The 20,593-nt window shown below is 36.6% G+C and overlaps 2 protein-coding genes across 2 annotated transcripts; both read left to right on the top strand.

Moving 5' to 3' along the window:
• On the top strand, window positions 1-7,457 carry znf143a (zinc finger protein 143a). The gene is made up of 16 exons (XM_043243346.1): window positions 1-140; window positions 1,395-1,497; window positions 1,945-2,031; window positions 2,928-3,011; window positions 3,116-3,241; window positions 3,331-3,524; window positions 3,604-3,675; window positions 3,762-3,875; window positions 3,960-4,035; window positions 4,361-4,486; window positions 4,709-4,888; window positions 5,479-5,706; window positions 5,788-5,918; window positions 6,353-6,484; window positions 6,694-6,804; window positions 7,172-7,457. The coding sequence occupies exons 2-16, from the start codon at window positions 1,401-1,403 to the stop codon at window positions 7,253-7,255; spliced, it is 1,842 nt and encodes a 613-aa protein (XP_043099281.1). The 5' UTR covers window positions 1-140; window positions 1,395-1,400; the 3' UTR covers window positions 7,256-7,457.
• Window positions 7,458-8,862: 1,405 nt separating this feature from the next.
• swap70a (switching B cell complex subunit SWAP70a) lies at window positions 8,863-19,490 on the top strand. The gene is made up of 12 exons (XM_043245867.1): window positions 8,863-9,077; window positions 9,825-9,965; window positions 11,657-11,830; window positions 11,909-12,136; window positions 12,537-12,683; window positions 13,428-13,536; window positions 13,615-13,796; window positions 15,690-15,797; window positions 16,421-16,587; window positions 16,682-16,880; window positions 18,676-18,772; window positions 18,852-19,490. The coding sequence occupies exons 1-12, from the start codon at window positions 8,982-8,984 to the stop codon at window positions 18,965-18,967; spliced, it is 1,764 nt and encodes a 587-aa protein (XP_043101802.1). The 5' UTR covers window positions 8,863-8,981; the 3' UTR covers window positions 18,968-19,490.
• The last annotated feature ends 1,103 nt before the right edge of the window (window positions 19,491-20,593 follow it).

The following is a 20,593-nucleotide window of genomic DNA, read 5'->3' as shown; positions in this document are numbered from 1 at the left end:
TAACATTTAAAACGGAGAAGAAAAATACCGATTCAAAACACACCACCGTTTTATCTCGTTATGTTAGGGACCTTCATATATGGAAATATTACACATATAATTTGATCCGTTGTTTCTGCAGATTTGGGCTCTTCAGAGAGGTGAGTGTCTGAAACACTAAACACATCTCTCATTAATACACCGGAGCAGGCGATTTTCAGTGCATGGCAGCCACAGAAAAACACATTTACAGCAGCAACAATAAACCGTGTTTTTACAGAATGGACCTAAAACTATCTACTGTAACCACTAACTAACTATCTACCTCCTTGTTTTTAATCAATACGAGCTAAGTTAAAGGACTCGTGAAGAATCACTATCACCAGGTGACTAGAAACTGTAAAACTGTTTGCAAATAAAAAGCTTTCTCAAGATTAGGGAGTCTAATCTTTTCTAATCTCGAGATTTGCAGGATTGTGTGATCATTTTAATGGCATCGTCTGAATCCCTATAAATGCATATAAAACCTATTGTAACATATCAAACATATCAATTTCTGAAAACCTGCTGAAACGCAGTCATGCACAATCTTCTGTCGTCTGTTTAGTTAAGAAGTAAAAAGCCTTTTAGTAAAATTCTTCTTTAGATTGCTGAAAATTCTTTATTGATTCTATAAAATAAACGTAAGTAAAGCTTTTAAGATGGATGTTTAGTGGAATCCATTCATGCTTTTTTTTGTTGTTGTTATTTTACATTTTCAATGCATTCGTTTATTCGACAAAACATTTTAAAATGTGTGCAAAAGCATACGGTCCATTAGACCTCTAAGGAAATGTGCAGGAAGTTATAATTGTGACATCGTTGCTTTGTTTTGCGTTACACGTTTTTCCCACTTTCTTAGATTTTTCATCAAAAAACCTAATCATTTAAATGCCAAGATATAGATATAGATTGATAACTTGTAATTATATGACTTTTATACAAGTAGTCTGTTTGGTTATATAAATAATAACATATTATTACATGTTTTCTTTAGTGTAGGCCTATATAATGCTGCTCCATATTCTCACTTAATCATGTCATACTTTAAACATGCATAATACAAAACATGAAACATACTTGGAAAAAAAAAATGCTAAGCATTCAATAAATACAGATATTTTTATCTAAAAATTAAATTGCAATTTTAATAATCTAGTCTAGCCGTCTAGTCGTTACAACTGTGGTCAAATAAAAAGTGGTGCTGCTTTGTAAAATGACGTTTAGCAGCCGCCATGTCTTTGTTGACAAATTCGATGGAATATAGGAATCTTTAATAACCATATCACTGATACATACAGCCTGCGACCGCGTTTCCATAACTCCATAATAAATGTGATTGCATGTGAGTTTGTGTAATATTTGATTTCTCCTAGGTTATAATGCTGCTGGCTCAGATAAATCAGTCAGCAGATTTCCAGCACGAGGGAGATGCTCAGGAGGTCACTCTCTGCTTAACTGAGGCTGTGGGGATTGCAGGTCAGAGCTGCACGCTCAAAAACTGGCGTTTTATTCAAGGGGAAGGTGTGCGTGTGCTGCTATTCTGAATTTTGGGCCTGATAAATGAATACTTTTATTCAAAAAAGCATGCATTAAAGCGATTGACCTTTTTTTTTTTTTTTTTTTTTTTTTTTTTTTTTTACCAAGACGTAGCGTTTTAAACCAACTGTTTTCATCATTAATATTAATAATAAATATTTCTTGCACACCAAGAAAAGTACAGTATAAGAATGATTTCCGAAGGATCACGTGACGATGAAAATTACATTGCATTCCATTTTACAGTACAAATAATTATTTACCAATGAATAGTATTGGTACCTGTGCTGTGTTTTTATCAAGTAAATGCAGACTTAATGAGCATTTGAATGGCGGTGCGGTTATTATGGTCTGTGCCTGTCTGTAACTGTCCTGTTAATGATTCAGATGGCGATCAGAGCATGGACACGGTCAGTCTGCAGGCTGTGACTTTAGCAGATGGCTCCACTGCATATATACCTCACAACGCCCAAGGTATGTTTATGACTGTGCCCCCGAGCAACAACATTGTTACATCGAGAAACATTTAAGAATAAAACTCAGCACCCATAGGAAACCAATGAACACGGAGAATGGTGTTATCTTATTTGCTGGTCATCTTTCCACACTTTTAATCAAACATTTGCATTACTTTTATTATAAAGCATTGAGATCCATGACATTGTCAACTTTTTAGCTGCAAATTTACTCAAAGTTCACTGCATTTAAATGTATTTAAGTAATGCTCGTTCTGTCACGGAACAAAACAAGGTCATTGTGACTTTTTTTTTCTCACAATTCAGACTTTGATGATATGATTTGTGAGATATAGACTGAATTGCGAGATATAATCACAGAATTCAGAGTCCGTATGGTGAGCAAATCTTAGGAACATGTGTGACTTGTGAGATATGAACTTGAAAATTGCAAGAAAACTAAAGAGGAAAAGTTGAAGTTAGAAAAAGGACTGTTGGATGTAAACTCAGATTTCAGCAAAAGAAAAAAACAGAATTGAGAAATGCAAACTCGAATTGAGGGAAAACAGTTTATATCTTGCAGTTCTTTTTTCAGTATTGTTTGAATCAAAGTGAGATCTAAAACCCAGAATGTGAGAAGTTGCAATTACCTTTTTTTGTTTATTTTATATGCGAGGAAAAAAACTTTTATATCAATTTTTTTTTTTTTTTCAAACATAGCAAGATGGCTGAGATAATTAAAACATACATTAGAACTATAGAGAGAACTATAACTATTTTAAAGTAATAAGATCGAAGTTGCATGTATTTTTACTTTTCCATAAAATAATACAATGGCCATTTTTTTTTAACTCAGTACATCTGGTATTCTGAGTAAAGCATTAACTTGGTTGGCCGGTTGTTTTTTCTTCCCAGACAGCAATATAGTAGAAGGACAGGTGATCCAGTTAGAAGATGGGTCTTCTGCTTATGTGCAACACATTGCTGTTCCAAAAGCAGGTATTTTGCTCTTTATGCGGCAAATATTTCTATTAGATTCCCCAGACGTGATTTCTTTAGAAACAGGCTTACGTTATTACTCATTTATTTTTCATTCACACTAGATGAACCAAACTGGACGGGCTCATCCGTGTGTGATGTTGTCGCTAACGAGAGTTTAAGGCTTGAGGATGCTCAGACCGTGCAGCTTGAAGATGGAACTACTGCTTACATCCACCACACCACTAAAGGTTTTTCCCTTTTCCTCTATGCTCACTACGTAGCTAGGGTTTGGACGAACGCGCTTTCTAAAATATCTGTATCGATGCCGCATTGGCAGATGCGTACGAACCCAATACCCTGCAGGCGGTGCAGTTGGAGGACGGCTCCACCGCTTACATTCATCATGCTGTTCAGGTGTCGCAACCAAACACCATCCTAGCCATCCAGACGAACGGCACGGTAGCAGATTTGCACACGGATGCAGCTATTGACCAAGAAACAATCAATGCTTTGGAGCAGTACACCACCAAGGTACAACCAGTATGATTAGGGATGAAGCCAAGATATAGATTTTTGCCGGCGATATTAAATCATCTCCTTCCTTTTGCAGATTGAAGAAATTGACTCTTACACAAACTCTGAGCTGATCGCCAGTGATCCTCACAGTGTTGTAGAGATGCAGGTGAGGATGTGATTTCACGCGCGACATAAAAGCAGAATTGGCTAAACTCTGGGTCGCTGAAAAGTGTTTATCCTTTCCTTCTCCAGATCGTGCTTCAGGGTCAAGGGATTCGGCGTAATGCGCAGCAGCCGGGAGAGAAATGTTTTCGGTGTAATTATGAGGGATGTGGGAAGCTTTACACCACTGCGAATCATCTGAAGGTTATTACAGCTTTTACATTGTTAATAAAACTGGTGCATCGCAGATGTAATGGAATGCGTTATGATTGCGATTTATTTCATCAGGTACATGAAAGAGCGCATACAGGTGACAAGCCGTACTGTTGTGATCTACCAGGCTGTGGAAAAAAGTTTGCAACAGGTGACAAAAACACTTTGTAAAACACAGGAAGGGTTTACATTGATTATAAGAGACGTTTAAAAAGTCTATTGTGGCTTACACAAAAATATGAAGCAGCGCAAATATTACGATATTGCAACAATTGCATATTGCAAATGTTTCTTGAGCAGCAAACCATCATCTCAGAATGATTTCTAAAGGATCTATTAAAAGATGAGATAATATGTATTGCAATAGTAATGAGTTCCCAATATTACAGTATTTTTGATGAAATAACTAATGCATTTTTAAACCTATTTAAAAAGTCTTCCTGACCTTGAACTGTTCTGTATTCATTTCCTTTTAGGTTACGGTTTGAAAAGTCACATCAGGACGCACACTGGTGAAAAACCTTACCGCTGTCAGGAAATGGACTGTAAGAAATCTTTCAAGACCTCAGGGGACCTTCAAAAGCACACCAGAATTCACACAGGTGCTTTTCTTTATCTATTTGTATTGAAATTTATGTTGTATTTTTATTTGTATTTGCAATTGTATTGAAAAGTAAACAAAGAGCTGCATGCATAAGAATTTGAAAAGCTGTTTAAAATGGTTTCATTTGTCACATTATCTGCCCCATTGCCGCTGTCATACCACGGTACTACCACAGCACTTTGCCTCCTATTTGGATCTATTTGTTCTCTGTTCTTTTAAGGAGAGAAACCATTTCTATGTCCATTCCCTGGCTGTGGACGATCCTTCACTACCTCAAACATCTGTAAGGTGCACGTTCGCACACACACAGGAGAGAAACCGTATCACTGTCCAGAGCCAGGCTGCAATCGGGCGTTTGCCAGCGCAACCAATTACAAGAACCACATAAGGATCCACACAGGTGCGCGGCTCTCTAGCCTTAAAGGGACGGTTCACCCAGAAAGTGAACTTGTCATCCTTTCCTCGCCCTCATATCGCTCCAAACCTTATCCTTGCTTTCTTAAGTTTCTTAAATAATGTGCTTACGCTTTTATGAAATAACTAGTTCTGTTTTTCACACAAGGCTATTTTATGACTTCAAAAGATTTGGCTTACAGATCATGGCCATTTTTAGATTTGTATTGTATTGTCTAATGTTATTGTGAAGTGTTACAGATATTTAAGAAGTGATATTTAAAGGAACACGCTACTTTTTTCATTGCACAACTCACTTAGAGTTACAAAAAAATAGCTGGGTGCTATTTTCAGGTGCTGCGTGATATCGTTGCGTCTGCTGCGGTTCCTTGATTATTACGCCAGAATGAGAGTATAGTTATATCAGCCTAGAAAGTCACAACTTTTCATTTTACGTCTTGGTGCGTGATGCAACTACAGAAGAGTCGAGTTTTAAATAGGTACAATATTGCCTCGGCACGAGTGGGTAAATCATTTTTTTATCATAATCTGAATGTAGCTCTGAAATGTCTGAACCGGTGTGTTTATTGCGTGCAGGAGAGCGGCCGTATGTTTGCTCAGTTCCTGGCTGTGACAAGCGGTTCACGGAGTACTCCAGTCTATACAAACATAACGTAGTGCACACTCCCTGCAAACCCTACAAGTGCAACCACTGCGGAAAGACGTACAAGCAGATTTCCACACTGGTCATGCACAAACGTTCAGCGCACAACGACTCTGAGCCTATAGAAGAGGAGTCGGACGGCTATTTTGAGCCACCTTCAGGTTGGTTTTGAAAACCGTCTTGATTTATGGACGCATGGCGGATATTTTCTGATTGAAACCGGGGCTGTGTTTTGTACTCAGAGGCTATAGATGACCCCTCCCTGACTGTGAGCCCTGTGAAGTGTGAAGACTCCTGTCCAGAGATGGATTCTGAGATCGCTGATGTCACAGAACAGCACGTCACGTTTATCACACAGGATGGAACGTCACAGGTTTGCATCAGGGTTGTTAAAGAAAACAACGGGAGATATTAATCCTCAGATATGAAGTACATTTCTCTAAAGTGAATTAAACATGACATTTTGAAGTAGAAAAACTAAAATACACAGACGAAATGGCAACAAATAACTTTTGCAGTAAAATATTAAAATCTTAATTTCATTTTATATTACATATCATTATATAAATAGATACATATACATATTTTATAATCTCTATATAGATATAGAGCAAACAACAAAATTACACATTCAAAATTTGAAGTTAAAAGAGAATATATAAATATAAAATCTAATTACAAACCTATCAGTTTCGAACGAACACTGATTTGCATCTCCAAAGTTTGCTAGAATATTGCATATTAGTTTTTTTTAATAAATGCGTGCAATTACATGCGTTGAATGGGAAATCATGTGATTTCTGACAGGCTATTGGGAATGTAATCACAATGGTAACACAAGATGGCAGTATGATCACCATCCCACCCACCGAGTCTTTGCTGTCATCAGCCGAGGCTCATTCGGTGACTGTGGTCTCAGAGGACGGGACTGAAGGACAGGTGTGTAGGTTTTTGGCTGTTTTTGGGAAACAGAACAAGTACATTTTTAAAACATGGCTTTATTAAACCTGTATTAACTGTTTCATGCATTTAACCAAAAACCCATTCAAAAAACCCATTGACTGTAAAACTAAGACATATGCACAAAACAAACAAAACAATGTCTAAAGCAGTCTATGTGGTCACAAAACCTCATGTTTTTTTTCCAGATGACTGCTATGATTCCAGAATTGTCATCTTCCAGGAGCATAGAGGATGAGTTATCAGCGCATCCTATTACACTTCTGGCTACTTCTAATGGCACTCAGATTGCTGTTCAGGTATAGTTCACTTAGGCAGGAATGCATTACAATTTTGACCTGATTTTTTCCTCGATTTGCCATCTGTAGGAGCTCAGATTTTGAACAGTTGGTTTGTGTATAAATGTACGTTTACGAGCAGCAGCTAAGCGTCTAGAGCTAAAAATGAACTGTATCCTGTGCCTATCATTCACTACACAATTGGCTTTGACTGCTTGAAACTCGGTGTCCGGCTCTGACTGTCTGCCGCTGACATTGACTCATTCAGTCTGCAAGTCAGGGGGGGAAAATCTGAGCCATGTCATTTATTCCAGCCATTAGTCTAAAATCTGTGTAGCTTGGCATATGTGTGTATTATTGAACACGGATGTTATATTTGCTCTTGCAGCTCAATGAACAGACCTCACTGGAAGAAGCTCTGAGAATAGCATCATCGTTACAGGGAAGTGAAACGGCAGAACTGGTCAATTAGCAACCTTATCTTCTGATGAAGTATGAATACTGATTACATGAGCAAAAAGCGAACTTTTGTAATGACCCTTTCGCCACAGTTGCACAGAGGTTAAGCTGTGCACTATGATAGCATTTCTAACATATTTTGTTCATAATTATATATAGATGTCTGAAAGGCAAAAACCTGTTTGCATTTTTTAAATAAAAAGAGTTGAACGGGATGTTTGGTGTGTTGTGATGCTTTCCCAATATTCTCGCATGCAGAAGAAGAAAAAAAAAAAATATTTTTATGTATGTATGTATGTATGCATGTATGTATGTATGCATGTATGTATGTATGTATGTATATATAATTACTGTTATTATTTTATTTAAATAATTCTTTTTTTTTTAGATTGTTCTGTTGATAATATGAACTACATTTTTACAATTACGTTGTTTGGATATGTATAGGCTGCATACATTTTAGTCAATCTTATATATTTTAAAATATTTATAAAAAGTGAAAACAGCAGTCAAGTTGAGAAATAATATGCATATTTCATACATTTATTTATTATGATGATCTGTTTATAATGACAAGTTGAAATAGATCCAACTTTGCTGTTTCCTTGAGGTTATCATTCATAAATTGGCTCGTGCGGAAATGGTCTGCGTGACTGAAATGATATTGTAGTTAGTCTGCAATACTCCAGAATAGGAAAAGGATCACTGAAAAAACAATCCTGTCTCTAGAGGTTGGTTATGAGATGATTTAAGGCCAAAAGGCTGTCAGAGATTCTTAGTTGATATCGTTTTTGTGAACTTCCTCCTCTGACTTCATACCAATGGTTGTTTGTTGTAGGTCTTTTACTAGACCTGTTTTTCAGGACTAGGGGAATCTACCAGAGTAGAAGTCGTGTTTCCCCAGCATGCGCTCTAGTTTCTCTGCCATTTTTTCCCCCTTTTACGAACGCAGTGCAGAATATACAGGAAATAATAATAAAAAAATGTTTTTAATGCCTGCTCTATTTACACATGGCCTGAAAGATGCCATCTGACACGTATTTCTGCATTCATTTCTATTTATAGATTTAGACTCCTAATGTTTGAACAATAAGAGACTTGTGCTGCATGTGGCCGAAGATTTATGTTGTAGTGCAGACAAAGCACTTTGTTTTAGGGAGTACAGTTTTATCATCATATTTAATTAAACACATGGTGATGTGTTCTGTGGTGTGACACATAGTGCACGCTATTAAACAGCATTTTATTAATCATTAGATTTTTATTTAATTTTTGCTTATGCACTAACTATACGTTTCAGTGTTTGCAAACAATTCAGTAAGCACGAGTTTATTCGTCAGAAAGCGCGTGCAGAAGAGGACGCCTGAGCACATATCATTAGTAGTAGTTTTATTATTAATTTACACCATTGGAAATGCATTGCAAAGTAACGCAAGGGGCGATCTTGCGTGGAGACGTCTACTTAAAAGGTCGACTCCTCTGAAAATAATAAATAAAATATAAGGTTGGCGTTGTTTTTGTGCATTTTGTGGCTGAGCAATGCTCGCACGGGGGAGAAAACACGCCGAGATTGAAAGCCGACATGAAAGGAACGCATTGAGCTCCACTCCGCTTTTATTTGTATGTAAATGTATTAGATTTAAGTGGAGTGTGTGTCACGTGACTTGCGCTCAAGTCGCGCGCGCTGAGGGAAGAGGATCGCTTTTGCAGGCGCCCTGACATCTTTAACTGAATTTATCATGCTGTCCCGAGACGAAATACTCAAACCCATCTGGTACGCCTTTACTGCTCTGGATGTAGACCGAAACGGGAAAGTATCCAAATCCCAGTTAAAGGTAAGCTAACTACTCTTCTGTCAACTACAGACGTCGCCTTCCGTGTATTGGGTCTCAGTTGTTACGCGCAGTCTCTCACCGCTCATAAGTTTATCCATAAAAAAATTATTTACGCGTATTAGTTGTCTCTTTTACATTTTATGCATACAGACATTATAATATCGCTAAAGTAAAAAAAAAATCACTTTAGGTTTTTCCTTTCGACACCGGGTTAATAACCAAGATAACAGGCTATAACGAGCTTATAACGGCTAAATGTTTACTAAACGTTTGAATAACGCTTGATCAGTGTTGCGGGACTTTCTCATGGGTGTATGCAGATGTGTGTGCACTGAAGTGGAGACGCTGAAAAAAAGCAAACCTTTAGATCATCGCTTCATGCAAAGTTGGACAATTTATCAACTTAAAACATGCGTTAGGTCGAAACATGAAAGATGCTTTATCTATAGTAGGTTATTTTTACACATTTTATAGTAGTAAGAAAAGTGTGCTAAATAAATCGTCATTTTCTATAGCTATACATGCTATATATGTGTTTTTTTCATTTTAGTATTGCACTTTTTGTTTGCTAAATGTAGTTTTGTAAATATGTTCGTACAACATTTGCATGTCTGCAAAACTCATTTCAGACATTTAAGCATAAAGGCATAAATCCAGTCAAGTGTGTAAAAACCTTTGATGCTTGATCTATTTTATTTTGCATGATTGAACCCGATTGACCTATAGTTGCTGTCTGTCTCTATGTAGGTGCTGTCTCACAACCTGTGCACCATCCTGAAAATCCCTCATAACACTTCAGCCCTGGAGGAGCACTTTAAAGATGATGATGAAGGACCAGTGTCAACACAAGGATACATGCCCTACCTGAACATGTTCATACTTAATAAGGTAATAAAGACACTGTCTGTTATCGAAGGTCAGCTTTATAGCTGAAGTTCATTCGTTCCAGCGGTCCTATGATAATCGTAACCAGATGACCCTCCTCAGAAATGTCACAGAATGAATCGTTGCACACCTCCAGCCATCACCAGCACAGGTTTTTGTTTAAGAACGGATGTTCATCATTTCCTGTGGAGTAAGGTTATCCATTATATGTCACGACTTTTTCTGTACCAAGACATTAAGTGGGGTCCAAAATCTACTATTCAAAATCTGATTTGAATAGGAAAGAAAATAAATAAATGAATAATGTCATCATACACCACATGAAAACTTTATCAGTACTACTCAAATAAGTAAATATTTGCTTTAGGATGTACTTTAAGGAAGTTTAAGGACACAAACTCTAAGGAAGTTCATGTCTATGGGTACTTGTGACTCATGGGGCATAAGACTTGTTACTCACATTATTTTTTGAGATATATATATATATATATATATATATATATATATATATATATATATATATATATATATATATATATACATGTAGATGTATTTATATACTTTTTGATAAGAAACTTCACGTGTCATGTATCGTTTGAAAAGTATTATCCCTTAAACCTACCACCAATGCATGTAGCCTTGTTTTACTTAATTGTCTTTCTTTGTATATTTTGGCAAATGTTCCCATTTTAGCTTCCAAAAACTGTAATCTGTAACTAAAATGCAATTTTTTTTGCCAAAGCAGTAGATGTAGCACGTTTTTTTTTTTTACTAATATAATAAATAAAAGAGTGTCATCAACATATCAGTGATTTGAAAGTCATGTTTCTGAATGACAGTATCTTGTGATGCCATGTAGATTGAGAAGCGAAGCGGTCCAAGAACCGAGCCTTGAGGCACCCCTGCAGTTAGATATTGGACACCTCCCCTCAGATTTAAAATGAAAATACTCCGCGGTTACATCAGTAAGAGTTTTGCCAGGTATCATGCATTTTCCTCTAGTGTTATATTCTCAACATGATACATCATGTTTAAGATGACAAATTTGGTTGCTAGATGTGATTTAATTATTGCTGTTGCTAAATTAATTGGAAAAAGCAAAACAACAACAACAACAAGCAAAATAGGAACGTTTTTCTTAAGCACAACACCCAAATCTATCTGAAGGTTCTATAGAGTTTCTCCTTGGAAGTGTTTAGGTCAGTATAATTTGCTTTCCCCCACCATTCAGTCAGTTTCCTGTTCTGAACTAACAGCGGTTGTTGAGCTTCTTTTTGACATGCTGGGCACCAAGAAATGCGTTTCTTTGTAGCACTACTGTAATGTGTGGTTATGACTTCTGTAAAAGTCACCCTGTCAGCTTAAACCTGTTTGACCGTTCGTCTCGTCTTGTCTTCTAGCCATTTCTTCCTGTGAAACTGCTACTTGCTGTTTGTCGTTGTTTACAACGTTCTCTGTAAAAACTGTTTTTGATATACTCGCTTACAGTAGATAACATTCCTTTACTCATTCTGAACCACGTCTGCATGCTTTTATGCACTGACATAGATATATTGATTTTAGATAGATATATTAATATTAGTTATTTCCTTGCTGCCTGGTAAATTTCTGGAATCAAACCCCTTGTAGTTAATCTTCACAAGGCCAACTCATTGCCTCTGCTTATGAATTCTGCAAACATTTTTGAATGGCAGATCCAGGCGAACTTTGACTTCTACGAGCTGAATAAGATGTGCTGGACTTTATCTGCACCAAAGCACATCAGTAGCAAACATCTGCTCATCTCAGGGGTTGAAACCTTCAAGGTCTGGTGCATCTTCAACTTTCTGTCGGAAGATAAATATCCACTGCATATCGTCACAGAAGAGGTTGGTTCTAGTGCTTTTATGTTTTTGTAATTACATGATATCAATTGGAAATAACGCTGTATCTTTGTATCGTAACAGCTCGAGTACTTCCTGCGCAGGCTGTTCGCAGCAATGGGTTGCAGTTGGAACGAGGACAGGTTTGAAGGCTACAAAATGCAGCTCAGTGAAAGTAAAAAGCATCTGAATGCTTGGGAGCTGATTGATTTGATTGGTATGGGGCATTTCACCAAGGGCATAAATCCTCAGACTCTCTGCATGGGCATCAATGAGGTCTATCAGGAACATGTAATGGATGTTATCAAGCAGGTGGGAGTCTGTGTTAAGTGTATGCAGAACCTTATGTTGCTGAGTTCGACATGTTCCTAGATCAGCATCTTTGTTGGCCCAGGAACAACATCGTGATTAACCAGTCAGATTTGAAGAATCGGTTTATAGTTTCGTTTTTGTGAACTTCAGGCTTATAATCAGTGTTCGGTGCATGTACATCAGTGTCATTTATCTAACGTTTTCTCTGATTTTATGCATTACTCTTGGGTAAGGTTAGGTGTAGGTGCAGAGAAATGGTCAAGACTAGATTTTTGGATTAAAATGTTGTTCCAGGCTCAACAAAATGAGCGTTTATATATATTCTCTCCCAAACTGGAGAAATAAGCAAATATTTAGATTAACTTGCTTGTTTTTTTATTTATTTATTTTTTTCAAAAAGGGCTATATGATGAAAAAAGGCCATAAGAGGAAGAACTGGACAGAGCGCTGGTTTGAGCTCCATCTTAAATACATGTCTTATTATGTGAGTGAAGATCTCATAGAGCAGAAGGGATGCATTTCACTTGATCGCAACTGCTGTGTTGAGGTAAAACCATAACATTTGTTACACTATTTGTTGTAATTAAAGGTTTTTTCAACTTTGTCATTATTTACACATTCTCATATTATGAAAGCTAATTTCTACCTCACCTTTTTATCTCACAGTTCAGTTTTTTTTCCTCTGATAATAAAAAAAAAATTTCTGACCTACAATGTTGCAATTGCCCTTTTAATTTTTAAATTCTCTGGCAAAATCAAGCTACCAAATGACAGTCCAGTCCATTTAGCAAAATGTCCAATCTGCACTTTTCCAAAAAAAATGTGTTGGATGAAAATGAAAATGAAAATGCTGTGTAAGAAAAGGACAAAAATTTAAAGGGGTAGTTCACCAAAAAAGCATTTTGTAATTTACTCAAAGAATAAGATATTGTGAGGAGTGTTGGCAACCAAACAGTTGAAGGTAGTCACATAGTAACATAGTCAACTGTTCAGCTACAAACATTCTTCAAGACATCTTTTGAATTAAACAGAGGATAGAAATACAGATTTGGGGAGTAACAGATTGCTGAATTTTTTTGGATGAATTATCTCTTTTAAGTTAATTCGCCAAAAATCATTAAGTATATTTACTCAAACATGGCACCTAAAGATGCACGTACAACATTTTGCATTAATAAAAATGAACGCTACTGTAGAAAAGCATACAGTATTGGAAAAACAATATAGTGACAGAATGCTGACAGAATTTAGATTTTTCCCTTTAAATATCTAAATTGCTCTGTCTTTGCAGTCCTTACCAGACAAGGATGGAAAGAAAAACCTCTTTATTGTAAAATGTGTTGAAAAAAGTTTTGAGATCAGCGCATCGGATAAAAAGTCAAAACAAGAGTGGATTCAAGGTATTACACATCTGTGCTGGTTTACACTTTTTACTGTGAAATACTTCTCTATCCGCAACTGTTCTCATGTGTATTCAGCCATCCAGGACTGCATTGTCCGCATAAGGCAGGGACTTTCCTCCCCACAACGAGAATCCAGACAGAAACGCAGGGAGCAGAGAAACAGGGTGAAAGCTGAGCAGGAGATGATGGAGTACAGAATGAGACAGCTGCAGTTGGCCAACGAGAGCAAGCAGGCCGAGCTGGAGACCATGACCAAGGTACCCTAATCCTGTTTGAGTTTTTGAAAAATACAAATACAGCTTACCTGCTAAAATGTTTTATTTCAAATTAATATTGTAGCATCTTTATAGGAGATATTGGAGAATGTGCATTCACTAGTTCTATATCTAGTGGTAGCATTGCTGTTCATTCTGTACTTGTTAAAATTTTTGCATTTTAAAGTTTCTGTACTCAATAAAATGTCCTGCAATTGTGCTTTTAATATACTAAACTGGTATTCTCATCATAAGTGACATTAAAACACATTATAGACTTAATATTAAGAAGAATATTAAGTGATTTGTGCCAAGCAAAGTTAAATCTATTTTTTATATCAATAAGTCTTTTTGTGTTACGTGTCAGTAAAATGCTAATAGGTTTAACATGAAATAAATGCATTTTAAATATATTGCTTTCTGCCAGGGATGCACAGGTTTCAGAGATCGTAGAGCGATCTTAATGAACAGCAGGATCACGCTTGTGATTGATGGACAGACATGAGTTGTTAAGAGCACAACTTATTTATATATACACATTTGGGGGCATGTGGTGGTGTTTCAGAAGGGTGGAAATGAAAACTCATATTTAAAATGGGGAGTTACCTTTAAAGGTATGAAACTTGCAGTAGCTCTTCTATTACAATATCACTTACGTTTTGTTCTCTTTTCACTGTCAGTTCCCCTTTTGGCTCATTTTCATTTACTTTTTTTATAGCACACTATGAGTAATTAGAAACTAAAGTTTAATTTCCTTGTCTGGTTGTTTTCGTCCACGTTAAACCTTTAATTAGTTACAATTTTGACTCCCTTTTCGACACTAAAAGCTACAGAACCCATACTGTAGCTCTTAACTGAGACCAATAAATGTGTAGGTATTTTTAAGATTTTTTTTGGCTTCAAGTAGTTCTCCACAACTGTCCTGTCAAAAGAATCCCAAAATATAGCTTAAAAAACAGCTTTGCTCATGCAAATACTTTTTTTAGGGCACATGCAAGAGAGCAGAGAAGCCAGACTTCCTGTGTACAGGCGGTTTTAACAGTCACTAGTTCCTTTTTGATATCTTCAATCTCAAGGGATACTTCTACCATTAAACTGTACTTTATCGCCTGTCAATCAGGAGATAAGTTTACTTCTTGGTTACTCGGGAGAATAGTGTGATCTTTATCTTCGGTGTTAAACATGCAAAGCCGCTAATCTTGGAAACTAAGAATAATGCGTATTGCAAAACATTCCATATATTTTTAAATAACAAGCATTTTAATAATCTGCTAATTTCTGATTTTAAATAATCCTGTATGGCTTGCCTTATATATTTCTACTGTAATAATGATGTATTGTCTTTTTTTTTACAAACTAAATACTTTTGTTTGAATTAATAAGATGACGGCTGCCATCAACTGAATCTGGAACATTATTTTAAAGTGAAACAGTGAATGAAGTCTGCTTGTTATTTTATATTTTATCACCATTACTTTGGGTTTTAAAGGGGTCATATGATGTTGCTAAAAAGAACATTATTTTGTGTATTTGGTGTAATGCAAGTGTTTATGTAGTTTAAGGTTCAAAAACATATTCCACTTCAATAGTGTTACTCCTTTATGTCTCGCCTTACTGAAACTCGCTGCTTTTTACGAAGCTTAGTGTTCTGAGAAGCAAGCCATGTTCTGTGACAAACAACAAGCACAACTCTACACTGCTTAAAAGTAACGTTTATATAGTTTGTAGCCCAGCATGGCTTTTTAGGAAGCGATGGTCAAGTCTTAACTTTTACAAAGAACATCTCTTTGGTTTAGGGAAACAGCTTGTAACACAAATGTGAAATCGTAATCATATGACCCCTTTAATCAGGCTCACAGAAACCTTTAATGCTTTCATTTCGTCTGGATGTGGCAGAATTTGCAGGAAGCATCAACAAGGGTTGATTTGGAGGAAAAGAGGAGACTTCAGAGCCAAAATAAACTTCTTGACCAATACAGACAAGACCTGGAGCAAGAAAAAATGGTAACTGCAACATTAGCTATGTCCCACTAGCAAACATCTCAGCTCTTCTTAAAAGGACCAGGAGTGTCTTGCATATTGATAAGTGAATACCTGACACCCGCAAATGATATGCAATCCCTCAAATTAAGAGAGAGGATGAGAGGGACCTTGTTTTCTTGGGTATTAAAGTGCATTTTTGGATGCATTTGTCCGCTAGATGCATTTTACATTTCCACCTTGTATAAATGCATTTTAAATGCATCCCTTTTGACCAATTCTGTTCAAATTTAATAACACTGATGGCGCTTTCAATGTATTAAATGAAACAGCCTGCCTGAAATTAGGTACATAACTGAGATGTGTAAATGGCCAAAACTTTGACCAATCTGTACATAAATGCATTGCTTCCTCAAGTCCATTTTGGAAACGGTTTTATTGTTGAAACTTACTGTGTCAAATGATTCTGCGATTATTGTTATTATTATTATATTGTAGTGAGCATGTTGATGCATTCAGTTCTTTACTAATAAAAGAAAGAAAAGGCTGTCAATGTGCAATAAAACACAATACCAGTCAGTCTGTTAGACTTATGTGCAGCGTATGTGTGAAACAGGCCTAATGTAATAAAGAAAACCTCTTCTTAGGCGCGAATGCAGATGGAAGAGCAGGTGGTTGAAAAGGCCAATGAAGTGGAGCAGTACTGGCAGCGTATGCAGGAGCTGGAAGAAATGTACGGTCAACTGAAAAAGGCACTAGATGACGAGAGGCAGGCCAAAGATGACGAAGAAACCCTGCGCAAACTGCAGGCCAGGTGCACAAATATACAAGATTCAGTATACACACACCCGGTAGTCTATATTTTGGGCCACCGCGTGATGCAGAACATTGGTGTGTTTTATTTGCAGGCTGCTACAAGATGAGGCAAACAAGAGGCTTGAATTGGAGCAAATTCACCGGCAGCAGCAAGTAATCTTGTCCCAGTCTCAGAAAGAGAAAGAAGAGCTGGAAAGAGAACGGGCAGAGAAGGAAAGAGACCTGCAGGCTGCACACGAGCAGCTGGAGAGCCTTAGAAGACAGAGAGAGGGGGCGCAAGAGGAATACATGGTAGCGGTTTCATACTGATAGAGCGTTTAGGGATTTTTATAATGCTTGCCCTGTCAGATCTTATATTTTGGACATTCAAAAATACAACATATTTAAAGCTACGGTCCTTAAAGTCTACCTGAACTGGATATTTGTGACCGATTTTACTTCCTGTATTGTGACATACAATACAAGACAGGCAGAATTTTGATTGAGGAAACTGGAGGCCGTGGCTTGTTTTTTTCTACTTTGAATTGATTGGATGTAGCAAAGTAGGCGTTTCATTCGGAAACATCCCTGGGGGTTTCAAGGGCCGTGGTTAAAGATGTTAAACTGATGTCATCAGAGAAGACGCGTTGTTTAGAGGGGAGGAGCCTTTTCAGATTTGGATGAAAGATTACCAAGGCAAACCTTTTTTTAATTAATTGTTCACCATGAAAACAGCTATGTGAGCTAACAAAATAAACGTAGTCAACACATTTTCAAAAATGATCAAAAAATAGTACATAACCAGTCGGTTTTCACAACTTTTGCCTCACTTTAGCCCAATTTAGCATTTTGGATTAAAAGAATCTCTTTATTTTAAATTTGAATTATGTGACAATTATAGATTAGACTGTACTTAAATTGAAATCCACACACTATACTCGTAGTGCTTTGTTTACATTATGTGAGAATAAAGTATAATAATAATGATAATTTGCACAGTTTGTTGCGATATGAGCTAATCACCATTGGTAGCGCGATTTATTGTAATGCATTTTTCCTGAATTAGTTAAAACTAAGTGTGGCAGACTCGTTACTCACTTGTTCATATGATGATAGTATACAGTGAAAATGCTTGTTTGGGTGATTTATTCAAAGATGTAGGCTAGAATCTGATCAGTAAGTACAGGATTCACAGAGGCGAAGAGATTGACAGCTACACATTCACCTCAAAACATTAGATCGATCCGCGCCGGAGCACGACCCACGCATGGGATATAATTACGTAAGGGACTGCATTACCAGGTTTTTAAACATAGAAGGCAACAAAGAGGCAAAACTTATGGACTGCAGCTTTAATAGCTTCTTTTACTCTGCAGCACAGATGTCCATCCCGTTAGGGAGAACAGATGTTCTGTTTCGTTGGTCGTTGTTTCCTCTTTTAAATGCAAAAAAGTACAACTTTAATTTTAAACTTAAAGGAACAGTTCACCTGAAAATGCTGAAAATGAATTCACCTTCAGCTCATCCAAGTTGTAGATGAGTTTGTTTCTTCGTCAGATCACTTGCTCAATAATGAATCTTCTGCAGTGGATGGGTGCCGTCAGAACGCGGGTTAAAAACTTCATAATAATCCATAAGTGATCCACACGACTGTAGTACATCTGTGTGAAGTGAAAAGCTGGATGTTTGTAAGAAACAAATCCATTCGTGACTTTTTAATTTTAAATAATCACTTCTGGCCGAAGTCCGTAATGCATAAAAGTGCTTCTTCCATCTTTAGTTGTCCTGTTGTGCAGATTTGAAGTTGAAATGAATCATGAAGTTGTTTGATATAAACATACAGCTTCTCACTTCACTGGATGAATGAGCATTACTTGTGAATTATTGCAATGTTTTTATCAGCTGTTTAGATTCCCATTCACTGCATCTATTGGTAAACAACTGATGTAATGCCAAACCTCTCCAAATCTATTCTGAAAAAGAAACAAACTCATGTGCGTCATAGATGGCCTGAGGGTGATTACATTTTCAGCAAGTTTGCAATTTTTGCTTTACAGTTCCTTTAAAGTAAATGATCATCATTTTAGTGACTTTTATTGTTTTTCAGGCTGTTACAAAGAAACTAGAACGGGCAGCGCACAAAACAAAGAACTGGAAGCACAAAGTCTCCAAGCACGAGGGACTACTTCGAATCATTTCACCAGGTGACCGAGCGTAAACTTTTTAAAATAGCCGCTAACATTCCCAAAAGCACCAGATTAATGTTTTTCATGTATTTCTCAGGCGCCAAATCCCCCATTAAAATGACCAACTGGGGGCAAGCAGCGTTCACTGAAACAGAGCTGGATGAGCTGGAGAAGATTTGGCAGGAGAACAAGAATAGATCATATGATGGATAATAACACCCAAAACATCCATTTCTTTTATTTGTGTGTATTTATTTTGTGTTTGCCAGCTAGTCAAAATCTCCACTCTTGTTACCGATTACATCTGTGGTTATTAAAATGTGTTTTTATTCGACCATTTATTAATCGTACTCTAATAATAGAACATTAGCTACGTTAGGAATATTAGATATATGATACAGGTTGATTGTGTTGATTTTATTTGAGTTATTATCATTTAACTTAATTTCAAGTGTATTCTTGTTTTTTTAAATGTGAAAAACTGCTGTTCAGAGGCAGTTTGGAGGTGCTAGTGCAATAAAAGCACCTAGGTATCCACTAGATGTCCTTGTTGATACACAAATAAACCCAGACCAATGCAGTTTCTGGAGACTAGAGACACCCATTGACAAAGGATACATAAATGGGATACTGTGTTACTCTTGCAGTACATGTATAATCCATTTGGCTCAAACTTTGCTTTTAAATTTCAGCTTGTTTGAAAATATATAAAATAATAAATCATGTTTTTCATGAATCATGTTGTCTTCAGTCTATGTCAACCAGGATGAATTTACAGTAATACAATTATAGCATTTTGCATGCATGCATATGGCCTATGATTTAGTCTAAAGCAGCATACGATACACGGCATTTACAGTATGCATTTAATTAGTTTGTGCATTTTCTGGGAATCAAAATTATGACCTTATCATAATGCCATACTGTAATGTTTTAGTTTTTTAAATCTTTTTTGGTATTATTATTGTTATGAGATAATTACAATACTTTTACATCGTTATTTTATTTTACTTTGGTGGATATAGTTTGGCAGGATGCCAAAAAATAACCATAAAATCAACTCGAGTTGCTATCTATAGTGGTTTAATGGCTTTATAGGTTAGATATCAAACCGTAGCGTGATAAAGTGCACATTGTAAATATCTTTTGGCTTAGTAAATTTAATTTTATCACTGCATTTGACAGTAAATCTGTACAGAAAGTTACAATCCCACATGTTTTTCAGTGGTTCTTTCTGCAGGTTACAGCTATCAATCAGTAGGGGGCGACAAAGTGCCGTTCTTTACGAGCGAATCATTGAATCGTTTATTCAATCGGTACGTTCGAACAGTAGTTCACTCGCAAACAAAAATGCTCCAAAACTGTTGTGTTTGAACCTTTTCTTGTGTTTTCGAAACTTTTAATGCTCGGCAGGAGACCATGCGACGCTTGATCCTGACTTTGGAACTGTTTTCGTTGGCTTACAGACAATGTAAGTAGTAATATTGTCTCTAAAATGTACGTTACTCAATATTATGTCGTTGAATATCGCTTCTGCTTCGGCTCGACCGTTAACTATTAACAAGGCCTACTATCAAGAACAACATCGGCAGTTTTCTTTTTAGTTCCCTTAGCTTTAGTGTGACTTATTCATACTGTTTTAATAAATTACTTTGGACATAAAACCTGACATTGTCTGAGAAATTTCACGTTTAATAGGGCGCGAAATCAAATCACCGCTCCCAGTAAGAAATGTAAAATTACATGTAAGATTATTGCAGTATATTTTAAACAAATAACGTGTAAAAAGCCATATTGAAAGAAAGAAAAGAAAAAGATCGTGCAGGTGTTTTGCTAATT

The sequence above is a fragment of the Puntigrus tetrazona genome, chromosome 7 (genome assembly GCF_018831695.1).
Source record: "Puntigrus tetrazona isolate hp1 chromosome 7, ASM1883169v1, whole genome shotgun sequence".
Taxonomy (NCBI): Eukaryota; Metazoa; Chordata; class Actinopteri; order Cypriniformes; family Cyprinidae; genus Puntigrus; species Puntigrus tetrazona.
This window is presented reverse-complemented; position numbering and strand designations above follow the sequence as displayed.